Below are 19,418 nucleotides of genomic sequence, written 5' to 3' on the forward strand. Positions count from 1 at the left end.
GTCAGCTGAACTAATAAAACCTAACTAATAAGCTAATAAGTCTGGCCGTGATAAAAGGAAGAGTTCTTTACTTCCCGGTTGAAAGACGGGTTTGATTTTAACTGGCCAATAAGACGGTTGCTTTACAATTGTGTCATCACGCTGCACGTATCGAGTCTGGTGAAGTTTAAAAATATTTCCTGATTGGCCAGTTTTGTTAAATTTACGTCATGTTCTTAAAACTGTCATTTTAAATTTATTTTCCTGTAAACACACCCAAATAATATTTTAAAACGGTCTTCCACAAAGAAACGTATTTCTCAGAGAGAAATGAGGTACATAACACAGAGTACATGAGCAAAGCCTTTATTTAAAATGTCAACATAGAGCAAATCACAATGTAAATGTACATTTTATTACAAAACTGTAAATCAGTACAATTAAAATTTAAAATACATCCATTAAAACTTCATAATACTAGTGGCTTGATGATGATGATAACTGTTCCCTTCACATATGAAAAGATAACACACATCTGCCTTGTGATGAGGTCAAATTTCCATAGGTGCAATTGCCTAGAAAACTGTAAAACTCACCCTGCTAAATTTTTAATTCCATACTTAGAAAAATATTCTGTCGACAAAACAGCATTAATTGTGTCACAGTTCATTCCGTATGGGCAGAGGAAAAGATATTATCCTCTACCAGTGATCCAGTACATAGTATGTAATCAAAATGACTTAATGGAATTAAAGCAGTTGAATAGGTTTTTTTTTTCTTTTTCAAACAACAAACAAAAGTTACGACCAAAGGTTATGAACAGATTTCAAAAGGAAGAAAAAAGTATGGTTTTTGAAGGCTACCATTAAGTTCCCCTTTCGGGAAGCTGAGCTGCGCAGAAAAGAATGGTTTTTGTTTCTTTAAAAATCATCACTTCTCATTCACAGTTTGCTTTCCTTCTTTTAGTGTCTGGCATCATTCACAAACCGCCGCGGTAGCCACCAATTAGAGAGACCTTAGACAATGATCCTCTTACATGATACAGATTCCATGTTCATTTTACAGAACTGCCAAGAACAACTTTCAAATCATATCAGGCCCTCCCATCTCTTTTTAAAAGAATATTTTACATGGGGTAACATACTGTAATGTAATGTCCTGCCCAGTTTATGTCAGCAAAAATGCAATTAAGACTATGATGGCTATGTTTTCTTTGAAAGTGATTTTCTGATCTAAAACACTGCTTCATTTGTCTGCAGACTTGGCAATCCAAAGTATTTAAAAAGGCATGGCAACATTATCATGTAATTCAGGACAGAATACAAGCTCTTTTTCTAGTCCCCTCATGTTCACCAGTGAGAGCAAACGTCCAGTTTACCCACTCACACCACTCTTTGATCCGTTTACGCTCTGCTCTTAGCCTTCTTCTGCAGACGGGTTCTGGTGGGCTCAGTCAGAACCAAAGGTTCTTGGATAACTGTGGCTGGGTATTTTTTACCTAGGAGTTCCACTTCCACTTTCTGTCCAATGGTGGCCAGATCAATGGGCACGTAGGCAAATGCCAAGCTCTGCTGAGATGTGTAGCTGTATGCCCCTGAGGTTGTGTTTCCAACAACCTGAAAAGGAACACACTGTCAGAACACACAGGCAGTGTATTCTCAAGTAGAGATATTTTTCCTTAATTCTAGTCAGTGTTTTAAATGCAGTACATCAGTTTCCTATTTCAGTACATTGTAGAGCTACGACCAGTAGGCGATTTGTAGGGGGATGAGGGGAGATACCATCCCCCTTGTTAGTAAAATGACCAACATGCATGCCCCTTGTTAACCTGCCATTCTTCTATATCCTCTATAGAGTAGTGTCAGTGACCACTGGGCCATCGCCCCTCTTGGCCATTGGGCCATCCCCCCTGTTAAAAAATAACAAATCACCTGCTGGCTATGACCTACTACATGCCTCTGTATTTTTTGTATCTTTGTCAGTGCATTATTTTGTTTTTCTGTGAACCACTTTTGATTAACTACTTCCATGTCAGAAAGCAATAACGAATCTGTCTTCTTCTCTACCTCTCTTTTTATTACAATATACTGACTGTACCACTAGGGGGCATAAACTAGCTGTGATTCGAGGAAGCTCCTGTAGACTTTTAAGGTCCAAAACCTATTCACAAAAATCTCAAAATAAATTGAAGACAGTATTGAATAATATGTTTCCAACACATCACAACATTACACTTTAGTTTGCTAAAACGCTGATTTACGTATTACAGCTTCAGAAACAATTCTGAGTCAAGTGGCTGGTTTGTAAAATGCAAGGGGGGTTGTATGGCATCTGATGGAATCCTATGGCTCATCCCAACTATTTTAAAGTGACTCTTTTGCGTTTGTGTATGGCCTGGAATGTTCTGGAAGGTTCAGCTAAAGTTTACCTTGCCATTATACCAAATAGTCTCGTTTCCCTCAGGATCGATATTATCTGTGTCCAGTGCAAGATATGCCAGCTTCCTCTTTAGACCCTGGGCTTTGATATCCAACAGGGCTTGTTTCCCAATGAAATCTGCAGGCTGGAGTAAAAGCAATAGAATAAGTGTGTGTGTGTGTGTGTGTGTGTGTGTGTGTGTGTGTGTGTGTGTGTGCGTGCGTGTGTGTTTGTGTGTGCGTGTGTGTGTGCATGTGCGTGTGCGTGTGTGTGTGCGTGTGTGTGTGCGCGTGTGTGCATGTGCATGTGCGTGCATGCATGTGTGTGTGTGTGTGTGTGTGTGTATGTGTGTGTGCGTGCGTGCGTGTGTGTGTGTCTGTTTGATAGAAATGATCCCGAGTCAATTGTTACAAGAGAATTGTCAACAGAATTGCATTATAAGATATTTTCACTGTAAAGAGACAACCCTCTGACCGCACCAGCGTTTTCTACACCATCTCTCAGTGATACTGATTATCTGATACGTAAGTGTACATGCACATGAAAGTAGATCACTTAGTCTTCTTAGAGACCCACTCCAACATATATAACACCACAGATTTCAGTAAAAAGTATAGAACAACTCTGTCATTCATTTGTTTGTACAAAGTGAATCAGCCTGGGGACAGTTGTGTATAAATACAGGTTATCACATCTGTCTTTCAGGAAGGTTGTAAAATGTATAGTAACTAAATGTTTAAAGAATGTTTACTGTCGCTGTACTTTTGAACAGTACCTTGTTGAGCTTAATGAAGTAGTCCAAACCAGCTTCCAAAGGATTTGTGTCACAATTCATCTACAGAAAAACAGAAACAAACTTGTTGTGCTGGCACAGAAATGTATGTGCACGTATATGAGAAGTTATAAGAAAAGTCCACTGTGTCCTTGAGAGTTTTTGTGTGCGTGCGTGTGTGTGTGTGTGTGTGTGTGTGTGTGTGTGTGTTCCTAACCTCTGCTCCCCAGCCTCTGAATCCTTTTTCCAGTCTGAGTGATGCCATGGCATAGGTGCCAAAATTGTCAATGCCCTCTTCCTGTCCAGCCTCCATCAAAGCCTCATAAACTGCTGCCATATCTTTAATATCCATATACAGCTCCCAGCCCAACTCACCTAAAAACACACACACACACACACACACACACACACACACATCAGACATCCATTTGAGCTTCATATACTGTCAACGTACTCTTAATACCACGTAAAGCACCCAGACAAATTCACCAAGTGAAAATGTGAGTTCTGTGCATTTTTGTGAGAGGCAGGATTCAGATTTTCCTGTGTGCACCTGTGTAGGATATCCGTGTGGCCTTGATAGGAATGCCAGCCAACTTGATGGATTTACAGTGCAGGAATTTAAACCCTGAATCGCTCATGTCCTCTTCCGTCAGCTTCTGTAGAACCTTCCGAGAGTTTGGGCCAGCCACACCCAAAACACCAATATCATCAGTCACATTGGTGATGTCCACCTCATAACCACCATCGGCTGCCTCTTTCTCTATCCACCTGAGAATGAGAGAGAGAGATAGAGAGAAAGAAACAGAGCAAGAGAGAGCACAAGAGAGATGAAAACAGAGAGAGAGAGAGAGAGAGAGGGAGAGAGAGAGATACAAAAGGATAAATGTTAGGCAAAAAAAGAAAGAAACTGCATTAACATATTTACTAAAATTTTGTATGCATTGCTGTCATCAAGTTCATTTTGTGCTTGTGGCTGAAAAAACGAAACATCAGCTTAAGTCATTAGAACTCCACTCCATCTTCTGACTAAAGCACAGATTTATTTAAATTTCTCTGGCCAAAACACTACCCCCTTTCAGTGCCTTTTTTATTCTTAAAATCATTACATGTATATTTGCAATGGGGATATGTGCTGTATTGTTGAGCTTGATAAAAGTGTATTCATCTGTGTGTGTGTGTGTGTGTGTGTGTGTGTGTGTGTGTGTGCTTGTGTGAGCACAAAGGTATGTGTTTGTTTAACCTGAGGTCATGCAGCTCTGATCCTGAGCCAGTGACAAGGAAGAACTCTCCAGGTGCATGCTGGGTAATCGTGACCTCAGCGTATACTCGTCCTCGCGAGGTTAGCATGTGGCTAATATTGGTGACACCCACCTGACACAAACAAACAATATCAACACCAAACAAACACACTAACATCAACAGCCAGCATTTACACGGACATTGTCTTGTTTAGTAGATGACCTTCATTTAGAAGATGGCTTAAATGAACTCTTAAACTTAAATGAAGCAGGTGAACTCTTGCCACATTTGAATTTTGTATTGTGAATGTGATTCACTGACTGACTGATTGACTGACTGCCTGACTGACTGATTGACTGATTGACTGATTGATTGATTATTTGTTCATCTCAGCACTCACCTTTGGCATGGTGTTAGCAAACAAACGGTCTAGTAGCTTGTGCGAGTCCTTCCCTTTTACCACAAACTTCCCAAAAGGTGTAAGGTCAATCACTCCAACCTTCTCCATCACCAGTTTACACTCTCGGCCCACGGGGCCAAACCAGTTTGTCCGCCGGAAGCTAGGCCTGAAGAAAAGCAGAGACAGGATCAGATCACAAGTTACAGGTTACCTGACTCCTGCATTAAAGTCAGTGTAGGCAGAAGCTTGACAAAACAGTGTCATTAGTAAGAATTTATGGTGAAAGGCCACGTATCAAATTTACAACCACAGCCACTGTTGATGATCACAACTACTATGTGTAAAAACAACCATTTATTCAACAATTGATGCAAATGCTTTTATCAGTTCATAAACTGATTATTGACACAGCACATGATCACTGCAAAATGATCACTGACAACTACAAACACAACACAAGTGGACTATACAGCATTGGCTAAAGCATTCAGTCTTTTGCTATCTGCACTTCAGCAACCAAGAGTAATACCTTCAGCTCTGATACACTCCGGCTCTTTCTCCTACACTGAAAATTAATCTCTCACAGCAACGAAAGGATTCAGACTGACACAGAGTGAAACAATCTTAAAAGGCCACATTTAGTTAGACAGGCTCACTAAAATCCAGATACAATGAATAGGGACATCATTATTGCATAGCATTTGTCCGTAGAGAGATCTTAGAGATGTAATTTGTTTCTGATAATTGGCTTCAGTGAAAACACGTCGTACATTAATGCAACCAATTCAACCCATTGTCTAACCCCTGGCAAGTTGAACTGGAACTTTTTGTACAATGGTTTTTAGTTCTCAGATTCTGAAGGAGGGGACTTTAGAAACACAGGGCTGTACTTTCCGGGTCCACTGGGAGCATTAAATCTCATTTGTAACGATGAGGTCAGCGCCTGTCCCGTATCATGAGTTAAGGGCTGAATTTTACAGTCTCTGCCCTCCACCTTACTCTCCATGACACACGCACATATACATTTACATACACACATTAACATCATATAACAGTATGTGTTTCACTTAGGGCTGCTCCAGCAGGGGGTAAAACCAGATGTGCTGCCTTTCCTGTGTCCTGTACAAAAGAACACTGAGTCCGCAACACTGTAACACACAGCTACAGCACTTTTAGCATTTAGCACTGAAAGCATTTGCATCTAGCATTCTCACTGTGTCTGTATGTCTGTCTGATTCTCTCTCATACACACTCCCATTCTCTGCAGCTATCTGACTGGTACTGGGTCTCTTTTTATTTATGTTGTTTGTTTCTAATGTTTTTCCATGTATTTGCACAAGACAATCTGGTCTTGGCTGAATCTTTGGTTTCTATAATGTATACATGAAATATACACATTTTTGTGTGAGTGTGTGCACCCCATTGTGTGTGTGTGTGTGTGTGTGTGTGTGTGTGTGTGTGTGCGCGCGCACACACATACATATACCTGTATGTGTAGGGAATCACATATATTCATCTTACTTGTATCCCGTATCATCTCCAGGTTTGTAGAAGTAGTGCGGTTGCTCCCAGCCTGCATGGAATCCCATAGAAGCTTTATCTTTCAGTAGCTCATACAACCCACTCACTCTGCTAGTGGGACGACCAGCAAAACGCTCCTCTTTAGGGTAACCCACTGAGAGAAGGAGAGAAAGAGAGAGAACATTTGAACTACAAAAAGGCCATATGGTAAAACAGTGATTGTAATACTTAGATACTTAGAAATTTTATTTATTTTGCCACGCAATAGTGTTGGTGGTAATTGTTTCAGTACAGCATGGTGGCTCTGTTCCAGTGCAAACAGAAAGAGAGAAGCAAACATACAGACACCATAATCAAGACTAAAGGTTGACTGCCATGTATATATAGCATGTATATATGCATAGTTGTCCTTATGTAAGACACTAAACACTGGTTGACTGACTCACCCACGTTGTTGAAACCATAGGATTCTCTAGCTTTGGCACACATGTATGGTACCGTGGTCCATTTTCCATAGCGGTTAGGGTCACACTCAATAAGATCATATGGTGGCTCTCCTGTCATGATCCAGTCACTAAGGAACTTACCCACACCCCCAGAATGAATGATGCCATACCTATCACACACAAAGCGATGTGTCCAGTCAGCCAGTCATATTTTAGCTTTACACTGGATCCTTCCTAACCTTTAGACGACCAAAATCAGTGGGTAATTATACTGAGCTTTCAGAGGAGACAGAGGGTGAAGACATAAAGAAGACCTCTGCTTCTCCCACCAAGAAGAGGAAAACACATAGAAATACAAACTCAGGAAATATAGTCTTGTATTAGCAAATATTATGTTTCTTTTTGAGGGGCCAAAAAAGACTAAATTATTCTTTGGTCTCAGTTCTGACAATAAATAATTATTATTTAAAGTAGAATATGGATTTCTTTGTGTAAATATCCACAATAGACCTAAATTACTAAGGATTATGTGTAGACTTTCTGTGCTAACTACCCAAAGCCAATTGCAGTCCAGTAGTTGCGGGCACCCTGGTGTGGGCCCACCATGGGCAGCAGGTCTGGGGTGTAGGTTATAGGTCCAGACACAATGTTGATGATGTCAGCGTTCTTCAAAACCGGCACCATTTCCATGGCCATCTCTACATGATCCATAATCCGGTCTAGATCTGACTCAAAGAGCTCCTTACCAAAACCTAGACACACACACATACACAAACACAGACACACACGCACGCACACACACACACACACACACACACAGAGACAAACCCAGACGCAAAGTAATCTTAGTTTCTTCAAAGCTACGTGACTGTTTAACTGTCTGACTGATTGACTGGGTGAGTGTGACTGACCAACCAACAAACTGGGTGAACGATCATTTGCTTACTAAGCTGGATAAGTGGTTCATCATTTAATTACCCGGAGGTACTCCATCTCGAACCCAAGAGTCTTGCAGAACCATATTGTGTTCTCTTTCATAGGGTCCAAAGAGCAACCCATCACGTTCTTGTCTGAGGTAGTAAGACCCCTCCAGATCACGGATCACAGGCAGCTCACTCTTCAGGGCCTTAACCTCTGGCACTGTTGCCGTGACTACATACTGGTGATGGACAGGAATGGTGGGGTGCTCAAATCCAATCATTTGTCCCAGCTCCCGAGCCCAGAAACCTGACAGAGAAATCAGGATTAGAGTTTAAATAAAAGAAGGGGACGAATCCTTAAGAAAGACTTTAAATAAAATACTATTACTATAGAAGAATTTTAAGTAACTTGCCACACAGTGAGATAAAGAGAAATGCAGGACACACATAGTTTTAAAAACAACTTAAACACTAGTTCTAACACTTTTTGTAATATTCTGTCCGAATTGCAATGGGATGGCACAAGATGTTTAAGTTAGTCTAAACATACTTTAATTCAGTTAAGTGGACTTTAACTCAGCAAAACATTCTAAAAAAATGTTCTTCAGTTCTGTGGCTGAAAAACAAAACAACACAAACAAATAAGTCAGGTTACTGCTTTTATGGCATGCACATTAATGGTCAAGATTCTAAAAAGAACAAAATGGGTAGTTCCGAAGGGAACACACACACGCGTGCGTGCGCGCGCGCACACACACACACACACACACACACAAACATACTTGTACTTCTATCTTTGTGAGGACACTCACTGACATAATGCATTCCCTAGCCCTTGACTCTAACCTCAACTATCACAACTAAATGCCTGACCCCAACCCTTACCCTAACCCTAACCTAAACCTAATTCTAACCCTCAAAAAGCCCATTGAAGAAGTGAGGACCAGTCAAAATGTCTTCACTTTCCCAAAATGTCTTCACTCCCAAGGTCTAAAACTCAAACTGGTCCTCACAAGGATAGCTGTACAAGTACTCACATACACACACACATATACACACAGACATCCATTGTAAACAGTTATTACTCTGTTCTGCCTAAAACCACAGGATTGAGAGGGAAAACAAGTTTGAAAGGAGATTCTTTGTCTTCGTCCTCACCACTCCATACATTTACAGAACTCTTTTAGATCATTTAAACTGAGTTGTTGTGAACGTCTGTGAGATATTGATGCAATGACATTTCAAGGCATTACGGCATCATCATGAACTTAAGAATGTGGTACACGCTCTACATTTTTAGACCATGCATGTGAAGCAGCCCACAAGTGTTCAAGACCATGGATAAATGAACTGTGTATTATGCATTCACAGTGAATGCAGCTGTTATCATGATGTACAGATCCAGCACATTAGTGGCAAGTGAACTAGGAGCAGAAAATGACACTAGTTCATAAGACATTACATAACGAGGAAAAAGTGCTGTGAACCTGGTCTATGTCTGTATTTAGTTACTTGCTGTTATCTGAATTGGATATGCACACAAACACAAAGGCCTAGCTATAATCCAAAAAATAATGACACCCTAAAGTAAAGAGTGAGGACATCATGCTCTGTGTTGACCAGTAGGGGGAGGGGTGCGTGTTCTTGTATCTCAGGGTAAATACTGTGATGGAATAAGAAGACATGAGGGCAGTTCTACCCTAACCAGCCCCCCTCCACGGCTGGCACCACAGCTGTTTTTTTACACTGAGGACCGGTGCTATCCTGCCCTAACCAGAACCAGCTGCCCCTACTACCAACACCTGCCCCTGGTGTTGACTGCTTTCTGCTGAGTGTGTGTATGTGTGCATGAGGGTGTGTGCCTGTGTGTGCGTGGTTTTGTGTGCTTAATGTGTTCTACATTCATCTCTGCATATCATATTTTACATTTTGATTCCCCCTCCTAGTTTTCAGTGGAGTTCCTGTGATTAGGCACCCATGTTAGACCTCACAGTCTTACAGTTTTAGAGTTCCCATTGTTTCAGTACTGATCCCCACAGAAAACATCAGTGTGTGCGACTCGTTGAGTTTTGCAGCACTCTGCACATACATGTAATACTTACAATGCTTCCCTGTGGATCTGCCTGACAGAGTAGACAAATGAGGGCAGTGTAAACTAACAACTGGTGGGGTTTGGTCCCTGCCAGTTGTTAGTTTACATGAGGCACATGTAAGACATGCGTTTGGTACTAAAAGACCAATGTTCATTTGGTATACTCCCTGAGGCCTATGGAATCTGCAGTTTTGATATTTTGCAATATTTATGCTAAATGAAAACCACTAACATGGTCATTCGTTAATTTACGTCAGTCATTTGGATGTGCAAATAATGTTAACATGTGCAAACTCCGTTAAGTTGGTAGATTTAGCTTTGTGTGTGTGCGTGTGTGTGTGTGTGTGTGTGTGTGTGTGTGTGTGTGTGAGAGAGAGAGAGAGAGAGAGAGAGAGAGAAAGAGAGAGAGAGAGAGACAGACAGACAGACAGACAGACAGAGAGGGTGTGTGCATGTGTGTGTTCATGTATGGTGTGTTTATGTTTTCTCCTGACCAGTTTGGACCAATGTGTTTAACACATTATATCACAAGCAACTCATTCACAAGGCCTAACAGAAACTGCGTTTTTTCTGGTCACCACGCACGCACAAATACACACAAACACACACACTCCTAAATTTTCAGGGAATTTGATAAGGGCACAAGATGGTGAAGACAAAATATGAGTCACGAAGCAAAACCAGAGAATGATCTGAGTATGTTTCAATAATGCAACATGGCTAGCAGCTTGTTAGGGATTTTGTCATTATGCTACTGCAGAATGTGTTGTTTGTGTGGAAAGAACACAGCTGCACATACTATAGCACACAGATAATAATAATAATAAAAAAAAAATCAAAGTTCCACTTCATCCAGCACTCTGAGCTCAAAATCTCCTCAAACAACAAGGTGATGTTTTAGTCACTGTAATGGACACTGGTCTGATACAGATTCAGTGAGCAGGTATATGAAATAACATCTGGCTTTAGCTGAGAAAGCGTTTGTTTATTGGCCAACCTTCTTCACAAGTTGAATCCATTTATGGGTCACTGGGGTTCAGAGAGAACAAGATCCATATGGAACCATTTAAAACATTCCACAGGCCCTGACCTCTGATCTTTAGTGAAGCCTCTGATTGGCTCAGCAAGAGAGAGAGGGAGTGTGTGTGTATCCATCTGTTGTATCTGGGTTTAAGTTTCAGCTTTCTCAGAGAGAGAGAGAGAGAGAGAGAGAGAGAGAGAGAGAGAGAGAGAGAGAGAGAGAGAAATAAGGAGATAAGGATGAAACAAGAAGGAGAGTACAACAAGAGAGAGACACTGAGATGGGGGGAGACAGATAAATCAGTGAGCTTTGTAAACTCATTTTAAAGGACGGCGAGTGGTTTAAGAGTTGATGAAAGACTTTACTAACATTGTTCAATGTAGATACAGATGTAAAAAGCCATTGAGAGGCCTGGTGATAATAGGCTGTATATTAGATGGCAAAGGCAAAAAGAAAGGATGATATAGAAAAAAAACAGTAATAGAGATAGGAACAATAAAAAAGAGAGATTTATAGCAAATACATCCGTAGTCTGCTGAAATAACAATCATATGTAAGAAAATCTCTCTCTCTCTCTCTCTCTCTCTCTCTCTCTCTCTCTTTCTCAGAGACACAAACACACACAGACACACACACTACTCCATGACCTAGTATCATCTTATAGTCTTATGTAACACCCCTAGTTTCTCAATAAGTGGAGGGGTGGTTCAGAGAAGCATGTGGTGTGGACCACAGGACGCAAAATACTACCAGCACAGAAGGAATCTGTGAATTCACACACAGAACTTATGAAAGACAAATTCTACATTTCACCATCATATTTCTACACATCTTAAAGATATATCTTAATTTCAATTCAGCACATTTTCTGCAAATATTCTGTGTATCTTGTAGACCCTTGAAGAAGCAATAAATGCCTTTTTTTTGGAAACCTATACACAATAACAGCAAAACATAACACTACTGCATATCTCTACCTGCATCTTATTTTTCCAGCAGTTCAAATAACACAGTGAGTAATTAAACCAGGGAAACTGGAGGGGCATATGTTGTGTTGTTGAAATAACTCCTTTGGGGGATTTTCCATCACTACAGGACCAACATGTTTATGCATCTCAATGCAGCACCACTCTGTGAGACAACTCTATGACCCTTAAAACAGATTTTTTTCACAACCTTTGAACACTTATAAAACATTCAGAGGTTGCTGCCTGCTGAAGATTCTCCTCCCATGACTCGACATCTAACTCGAATAACGTCTGTCATTGCATTGTAGTAGCTATTTCTTAAAGAGCTTTGGAAACAAGGGTGAACCTAAAAACCCCAAAGAATGAACTGCTAATCCAAGTGCTATGGAAGAATGTGAACTCCTCTCTATTCCTCACACTGTGGGTATCACTATTCATGCTTTATCCTGAAGATCTGTATAACTATGAAACCAGCAAACACAATCTATGCATGTTTATTAGTGTGCAGGATAACTGTGCTAGAATCATATTTCTGCACATGAAGAATACCAAAAAAATATATAAATAAATAAAATAAAAAATCTATGCCAAAAAACACTGCCTCCTAAGTCCAATGTCACATGCTAATTGTCCCGCTATTCTATAGAACGGAAACAGTGCTCTTCCCTTACAAAGTTAGAATGATCAACTACTATCAGCTGAAAGGTATGCAGATGTAGCAAACTGATTCCATGACTAAACAAGCCCCAAATGTTATAGATGCACCAAAAGTCACTCTAAAATATGACAACAATGGACACTTTGTGTTTGTGAATGGAGCAGTACATTTTGCGGGTCAGTTTTACTCTTTCCTTCAAGCACTGGGCATTTGCAAAACTATGATTGGTGCAAAAGAAAAAAATCTGATAAAATCAGTAGTCCTGCTTGTTTCAGCACATGTTGACCACTTCTCCCCATGCTAAATGCTTTAGTAGAACTGCAGTTAAAAGGCACATTCCGAGCTGCAGAGTTTAGACCCACACCACAGAATAAGGATCAAGAAAGCTTGTTCTATAATTGGAAATGGAAAAAAAACAAAAATATCTGCCAAAAAGATGTTAAACTGCACTCTCTACAGAGGCGTGTACGAGTAGTCTAAAAACCATTGGCTGAAATCTGAGCTGTTGGCAGGAAGTGATTGGCTGTGGAAAGAAAGAGGGGTAGAAGACCTAAGGAGCCCGGGAGACCTAGCTTTATTAATGGGTTTGACCAAGCATGGTTGTGATCCATACAATATCTCCTGAGAACCAATTGAAAGGAGAGATAAAGAAAAAGAGAAACAGAGAAAGAGGGAGAGGGAGAGGGGGAAAGAGATGGAATGTGCGAACAGCTGCAAAAAACCCCAAAAAAAACACCCTCCATTACACAACAGGATGGAACTCATAATAGGAACAACAGAGCCCCACAAATCATCCCTCCCCACTCTATTCCTCCATCCCATAATATTCTCACATCAGGGAGTGAATGAGTTCTATGTGCACGTTGAGCCACTTTCAAACAAACATATGAAATCAAACAAGCCACCCCTGGACACCGAAGGGTGTGAATACATCCTAGCAAAAGTTGTGTGGTGGTCAAGGCAACCGACCTGTTGCCTGTAAAATTCCAATGCTGGTACACATCATTTGGAAAACCAACAAAGTGTCAAGCTTCTGACTATGAGATTCAGGTGTCCTATACGAGGGAACTAAACAGATATTTAAAATGGCTTTGGTGGATTTGTGAGCAACTTCAATGATGACAACGACATAACAACAGTGGGAAAAGCATCTCTGTTGAGACAGTGTACTGTTGAAATCCACTGGACAACATAATTTCTTCAAACATTTGTGAGACCATTGTTTAGTCTTTGACTTCTTTAACATCTAATTTGACTGAAAACAAAACTAAAATTCCTCTCTTTGATCATTTAAACTGGAATTGTGAACAAAGTGGCCTAGCTGGCAGTACAAACATACATTTGCATGGAAGTATAAATGTTCAAAACCTGACTGAAAATTAGACTAAAATTAATCTAAGCTTTCTACTGGATGTGCTCTTCATTTGTGAACTTAAGTCTATACATATTTTTCAGCAGCTGCACAATATCAGCGTGTGCATGCACACACACATAAACACACAGAGAAGAAAAAAGCACAGGGAGTTTTCCTGTGAACTTTGCTAAACCAACACAATATTTGTGGAAAGACAGCTTGTATTTGCTAACAGATTCCCCCCAAAGCTGGTATATCCCGGTTCAAACCATGTGAAACGACGGCTGGATTCTGACTGCCTGCTGTTTTGTGGTCAAAGGTTTCTCCTCTGCAGACCTTTCATTTGCACAACAACAGCAAATGAAAAAATCCTGACAAAGAACTGGGTCAGCCAAACAAGAAGATCCAAATGGTTCTTATGTCATTTCAAAAGGGCAAAATAGCAAACTCTCTCTCTCTCTCTCCCTCTCCCTCTGTGTGTGTGTGTGTGTGTGTGTGTGTGTGTGTGTGTGTGTGTGTGTGTGTGTGTGTGTGTGTGTGTGTGAATAGCAGAAAAAATAAAATGTAGTAATTTTTTTCCATACCAACAATCATTTACAGTTGAGTATCGTCAAAACAAATAAATCTTTACCTTAACGTGTTTGCTGAATTAAGATCCACCTTTTTAAGTTATAAACTAGGCATGTTAAGTGTTCAGATATTTATGAGCCAAGAAGTGCAAACAGACTCAGCTTCCAAACAAAATGCTCTTAGGCAACTATCCTATTTCGGCAGCTGACACCAACAAATATTCCCTCAACAACAGAGAGGAAGACCAAGCAAACAAATACCAACATGAAACAGGAAGAGGTTCAACCCACTGAACGTGTTACTACAACCAGCTGACAAAACAAGTCTGAAGAATATGACTGCAGACACAACAACAGGACTCATCTTAAACTGTGAGCTGTTAGAGCCAAACTGAGGTTTTTTTTGATGGTGACATACCAGCAGGGAACAACAGTCTGCTGCTTGAACAGGCCTGGTGAGTCATTAACTACTTAAGACCTCTGAGGACACTTGAGTGACCCTTAAGGTTATCCTTTATCAAGCTGCCTAAAACAGGACAAAACCACCAGGAATCTTTGACCAGCTCCTCTTGTGTCACCAAAAGCCCTTCCCTACATAATCTCTTTACTGTGACAATCTATGACTCTTAATGTAATACTGGATACACATCTCTGGTTTTGAAACATAACCCCTTAAACTGTATCCATAACAGAGTAATGCTGATTTAAGCTATTGTTTGTGCTCTTTGTTCAATTAGCTCCCCGAGGGAAAGACTGGAGTCAATAAGCCTTGCCCCTAAGTAGGGTAGAGTGCTAGACTTATATTTCTATGAACCTGGGTCCAGTGTAAAACCACACTAATTTAAGGGATTAAACTGAGCTACGCAACTGCTCTAGCAATTTCCTAATAATCAATTCATCTTTAACTTTTGGATTTAAGATAAAGCATGAAAGCTTTGGAGTGAGATTTACTGCTTTACATCTATTGTAGTGCTAAAAAGCTTTTGAGAAACCTTGAGTTGCTGGGGTTTTAGGGCATGGCTTTTACTATGGAATGCTTGTGAGAAGATGTGAAATTGTTGAAGTTAGTATTTTTGCAGTACTGAATGGGTACAAACCTGTGGCATTGACTATCCTATTAGCTCGGATGGTACCATGACGCGTCTGGACATCCCACTTGCCGTCGGAGGTTGGGGTGAGGCCAGTCACGGGTGCAGGGTTGTAGATTTGGGCACCATACATGCGAGCACCAGCTGCCATTGCCATAGTGAGAGAGTATGGGTCTATATGGCCATCACCTGGGTTATAGAGGCCAGCCAGCACCTGAGAGTGACAGAGTGTGTGAGAGAGTTTGAGAGAGAGAGAGAGAGAGAGAGAGGTATAGAAAGAGGGAGAAGGAGAGGGAGAGAGAGAATCAGTCTGTGCTGTGACTCTTAAGATTTTCTATACCGAACAATAGAGTTAAAGAGATATCAAACAGAGTGAGCACATTCAATAAATTACATGTCTCTTTCTGTACAATACAGAAATACACATATACATACAAACACTAATCACTAATACACTAAGACACACCCCAACACAAACAATACACCCCGCCTAGTGCGCATGACATCTACCATGTTTTCATAGTATCATGTAAAGTAAAGCTTGCATTGAAGTCACAACAACATAAATCAAATGGCAATAAGCTCCAATAACTACCCTTCTACTGGTTGCAAGATCCTCATGAGCAGAGAATCTGATAAAAATTAAAATATCCAAAGAACAATTTCAATCCGACACGTATGCAACATGGTAATTGCTCTTAGACTAAAGTTACCTTGTCCATGTTTAGAAGTGGGAAAAGCTCTTGGATCTTCTCTGGCCCAATGAGGAACTGTGGTGTTGGGTGCCAGTGAGTTCTTGTCATCTGGTACTTCAGCTCATCCACTCGAACTGGGGTTGATGCGATTCGGATACTGCCGGGCTGATGGAAGCCCACGGCCTACGGACAGGAGAGCAACACAGCCGGACACTGTTTGCATCACCTCGATTTATACTACTACTCATATGGTTCCAATTTATACCATTTGGCAACACTGTTGATCACTCATGGAGAAACAGCTACATTTCATGACATCGCAGCACTGTCTATCATTCAAACATCTGTCTTTCAAAGACATCTGTTCACTGTGGAGAAATGTCTTCTTTCTTCCATGGAGTGACGCTACTCGTAAACCCTCTCGGGAATCATACACTCATTGCTTCTCTGTGTTTGTGCTGTGTATAAACATTTCTACTGTGAAACATACCTGAGATGGTTTCAATAAGCATTCAGTTGAGGTCAGAGCTGTTCTCCTACCTGCCCAGTCTCCGCCTCCAGCTGCTCAAACAGTTTAATACTGTAATAATGAATTTTCTTCAGATTAATTCCTGGGTGGTAATATGTGGTCAGGCCAGCCTAGATAAAATAATAAAAAACTACAGTAAGGTCAATTGATAAAAATAGAAAAACAGGTAAAAACCTCACCATCATCAACAACATCATGATCATCACCGTCATCGTCATATAAGGATTCTTCTGTCACTGATGCAATGATGTATTTTAAAATCAGTTTTCTAACTTAGTGAATCACAGAGATAGACAATAACATTTATTACTTATTACATATTACATATTTATTATTTATTACAAAGCAATGTTTTTTTGGACAGTGTAGTGTATCTCTTTAGGGCACGACCATTTACATGAAATCAAAAAAGGGTGAAATAAACCGGTGGTATTTTCACAGTAGTGAAATGTGTAAGGTACAAATGAATGACACAAACTAGAGAGCCCTGTCATACTTTATTGTGGACATTAATGGTCTGTTTTATAACTACATTCTATGAAGTGTAGGGCCAAGAGAGTTGAGTGAAGCGAGGGGACGAAGAACTGGGCCAAATTTGCAGCTGTACCCCATAGCTCCTCTCCCCTTCCCCCAACTCACACCCCCAACCTCTGTCTACGTCACCTCCACCCCTGAACAGTACTCGGGTTTCACAGTACACGTCCCTCTGTCTCTGTCTATCCTGAAAGCCATAAGAAGTCGTTAAATCACCCTTGAGCCAGTTTTTTCCTAAACTTTTTGGATCTTTACGCTTTCATTTTCTGTCAACTCAGCTAAACTTTCATTATGTTCTCACAGCTCATTAACCCTAAACCTCTCACCAAATATATATATATAGTTGAACAGTTTATTGTCTCTCAAACATTAGATTTCATTTCAAATTTGCATCAGTTATGTGTTTATATACTACTTATCACGATCTAGCTTACTTACATGTATGCTGTGATCAGTAATGATGTTTGGTTGAAGGTGAATGAATAACAATAAAAAAAAAGCCAAAGATGGCTTCGTTTGTTATGCTATTTATTCACTCTGTAACTTTGTTTTTCTTCTGGAGTGGCCACTGCTGACATGTCTGTCAGTCTGGCAGAGCTGATCTAATCAAAGTTTACTCACACTGACTCTTTTTAGAAACAAACAAATGATGTGACCTCTGTCACAGAGGTGATCTTGCAAAAGGCAAGTATCTGTCCCTCTGACAGACTTGTAAATGTTATGGTACACACAGATGATAAACTTAATCTTTTTTTCTTGGTACGGATGTAATCTCAGGGCCTGTAAGGAGACTAATCTTCAATGGTGCTTTAAGAAAATGGTTGCGAAGCTGACCGCAGTTGTTGTTATTATTGCTGTTGTTGTTCTTGCCCTGTTGCACTCCTTGAGAATTATCATTTTGTTCACAGTTACATTTTGACCACACTACCCTGGACCCCTAAACCAGCACGACTCCTCCAAACCCCTCCTCTGGGTTTAGAGGGTCCTGACATACTTACAGCATGCCAGGTGGAGCCAGCTGTCAGCTCAGATTTTTCCAGGAGCACCACATCTTTCTGGCCAGCTTTGGCGAGATGGTAGGCCAAACTGACCCCAACGCATCCCCCACCAATGATGACTGTCTCTGCTGTGTCCTTCAGACGCTTACCCAGAGCACCTGCCCCATCGTCCCTACAGACAGAGAGAATATGATCTTTTTTAATAAAAAAAAAAAATACAGCTTCACTGCTAGACAGTCGCGATTTTCAGGACAGCACCTTTAAGCTGTTGATATGCAAGAAATGCAGTAAAATGCTCAATCTGACACTTTGTCTTTCTCTCTCCCCATTCAGCTGTACGGTAAATTACTTGTATTCTCAATGGAAATCAATCACGTAAGAATAAGTATTTGAAAACATTTCAAGAAATTGTTTTGTTCATGTTTTCCTCTAAGTTTGTATCAGTAACTGCTGAAATCACTTGATCCTCTTGCGAGTCAGTAGCAATGTAGGCAAGCCAATGCCAAATCATGATGGAACGAAGTTCGAAATTCTGGAGAAATGCTCAGAACAAAACCACTGACTGAAGCAGAACGTGCGGAGAACTTAATCTCATACTTGATGCGTGTATCATGTCAGTACCCATAACATTATGCCTTATCAGGTGATGACTTCAGTTTGTCCTAGTATGGAACCCTGCGATCTTGAGTGATATCAAAACAAGCTACCGGAATGACTTATTATTTAAGGCATACCGACTTGAAAAAACGTGGAAAGAACTCACCGCTCTTCGCTTCGCCTCTGTGTCGTGCAACTTATTGACCGCTCCGAAATTTGCCGTAGTCGACGACATGCCTTCAAATCTCTCCGTAAATGAGTGTTAATTGCGTTTAAAATTCTGGACATGTTTATGATACCCTAAGAATGGGACGTGCTACAACTAATCCTCACCACAGCTGCGTACCCCAAATTCACTACTTTGAAGAAACACAACAGACACGCCTTCTCCAGACGCACCGCAACGCAACTGTACAGACGCAACGCAACTGTACAGGTCGTTCGTAGTCTAACTTTAATTTATGGTTAACCGTTGAAGCACTGTGACCTAGTCATTTGGGAGGTCTGGTTCACGTCAAACCTGTACGTAGGCTACTGCTCTGAGGTTAAGTACTCATTTTGATTTGCGAAAGACGAACCAAATTGGGACGTCAGGAATTTCAGCCTACTTAAAACAA

At 40.7% G+C, this 19,418-nt stretch overlaps 1 protein-coding gene across 2 annotated transcripts; it reads right to left on the reverse strand.

Moving 5' to 3' along the window:
• Window positions 1-422: 422 nt before the first annotated feature.
• On the reverse strand, window positions 423-19,188 carry dmgdh (dimethylglycine dehydrogenase). 2 transcript variants are annotated; one of them, XM_030768436.1, is made up of 16 exons: window positions 18,971-19,188; window positions 18,205-18,376; window positions 16,684-16,782; window positions 16,162-16,326; window positions 15,458-15,662; window positions 7,757-8,005; window positions 7,332-7,530; window positions 6,779-6,948; window positions 6,333-6,486; window positions 4,812-4,977; window positions 4,413-4,543; window positions 3,723-3,940; window positions 3,387-3,544; window positions 3,173-3,232; window positions 2,408-2,542; window positions 423-1,595 (listed from the first exon to the last, which is right to left on the reverse strand). In XM_030768436.1, exons 1-16 carry the CDS (start codon window positions 19,087-19,089, stop codon window positions 1,383-1,385), a joined length of 2,613 nt encoding a protein of 870 aa, XP_030624296.1. In that variant the 5' UTR covers window positions 19,090-19,188; the 3' UTR covers window positions 423-1,382. The 2 variants fall into 2 exon arrangements, with proteins under 2 accessions (XP_030624296.1, XP_030624295.1); XM_030768435.1 differs by having other exon boundaries at window positions 18,968-19,188.
• Between the last annotated feature and the right edge of the window lie 230 nt (window positions 19,189-19,418).

The sequence above is a fragment of the Chanos chanos genome, chromosome 3 (assembly GCF_902362185.1).
Source record: "Chanos chanos chromosome 3, fChaCha1.1, whole genome shotgun sequence".
In the NCBI taxonomy this organism is placed as follows: domain Eukaryota; kingdom Metazoa; phylum Chordata; class Actinopteri; order Gonorynchiformes; family Chanidae; genus Chanos; species Chanos chanos.

Bases quoted from the DNA above. Each gene is read 5' to 3' on its own strand.
- dmgdh (XM_030768435.1), bottom strand. From the start codon at position 19,089: ATGTCCAGAATTTTAAACGCAATTAACACTCATTTACGGAGAGATTTG. The intron at 16,783-18,204 runs GTAAGTATGTCA...TATTTTATCTAG, and splicing joins CTGGCTCCACCTGGCATGCT to GCTGGCCTGACCACATATTA. The intron at 3,545-3,722 runs GTGCACACAGGA...GTGTGTTTTTAG, and splicing joins CACACGGATATCCTACACAG to GTGAGTTGGGCTGGGAGCTG.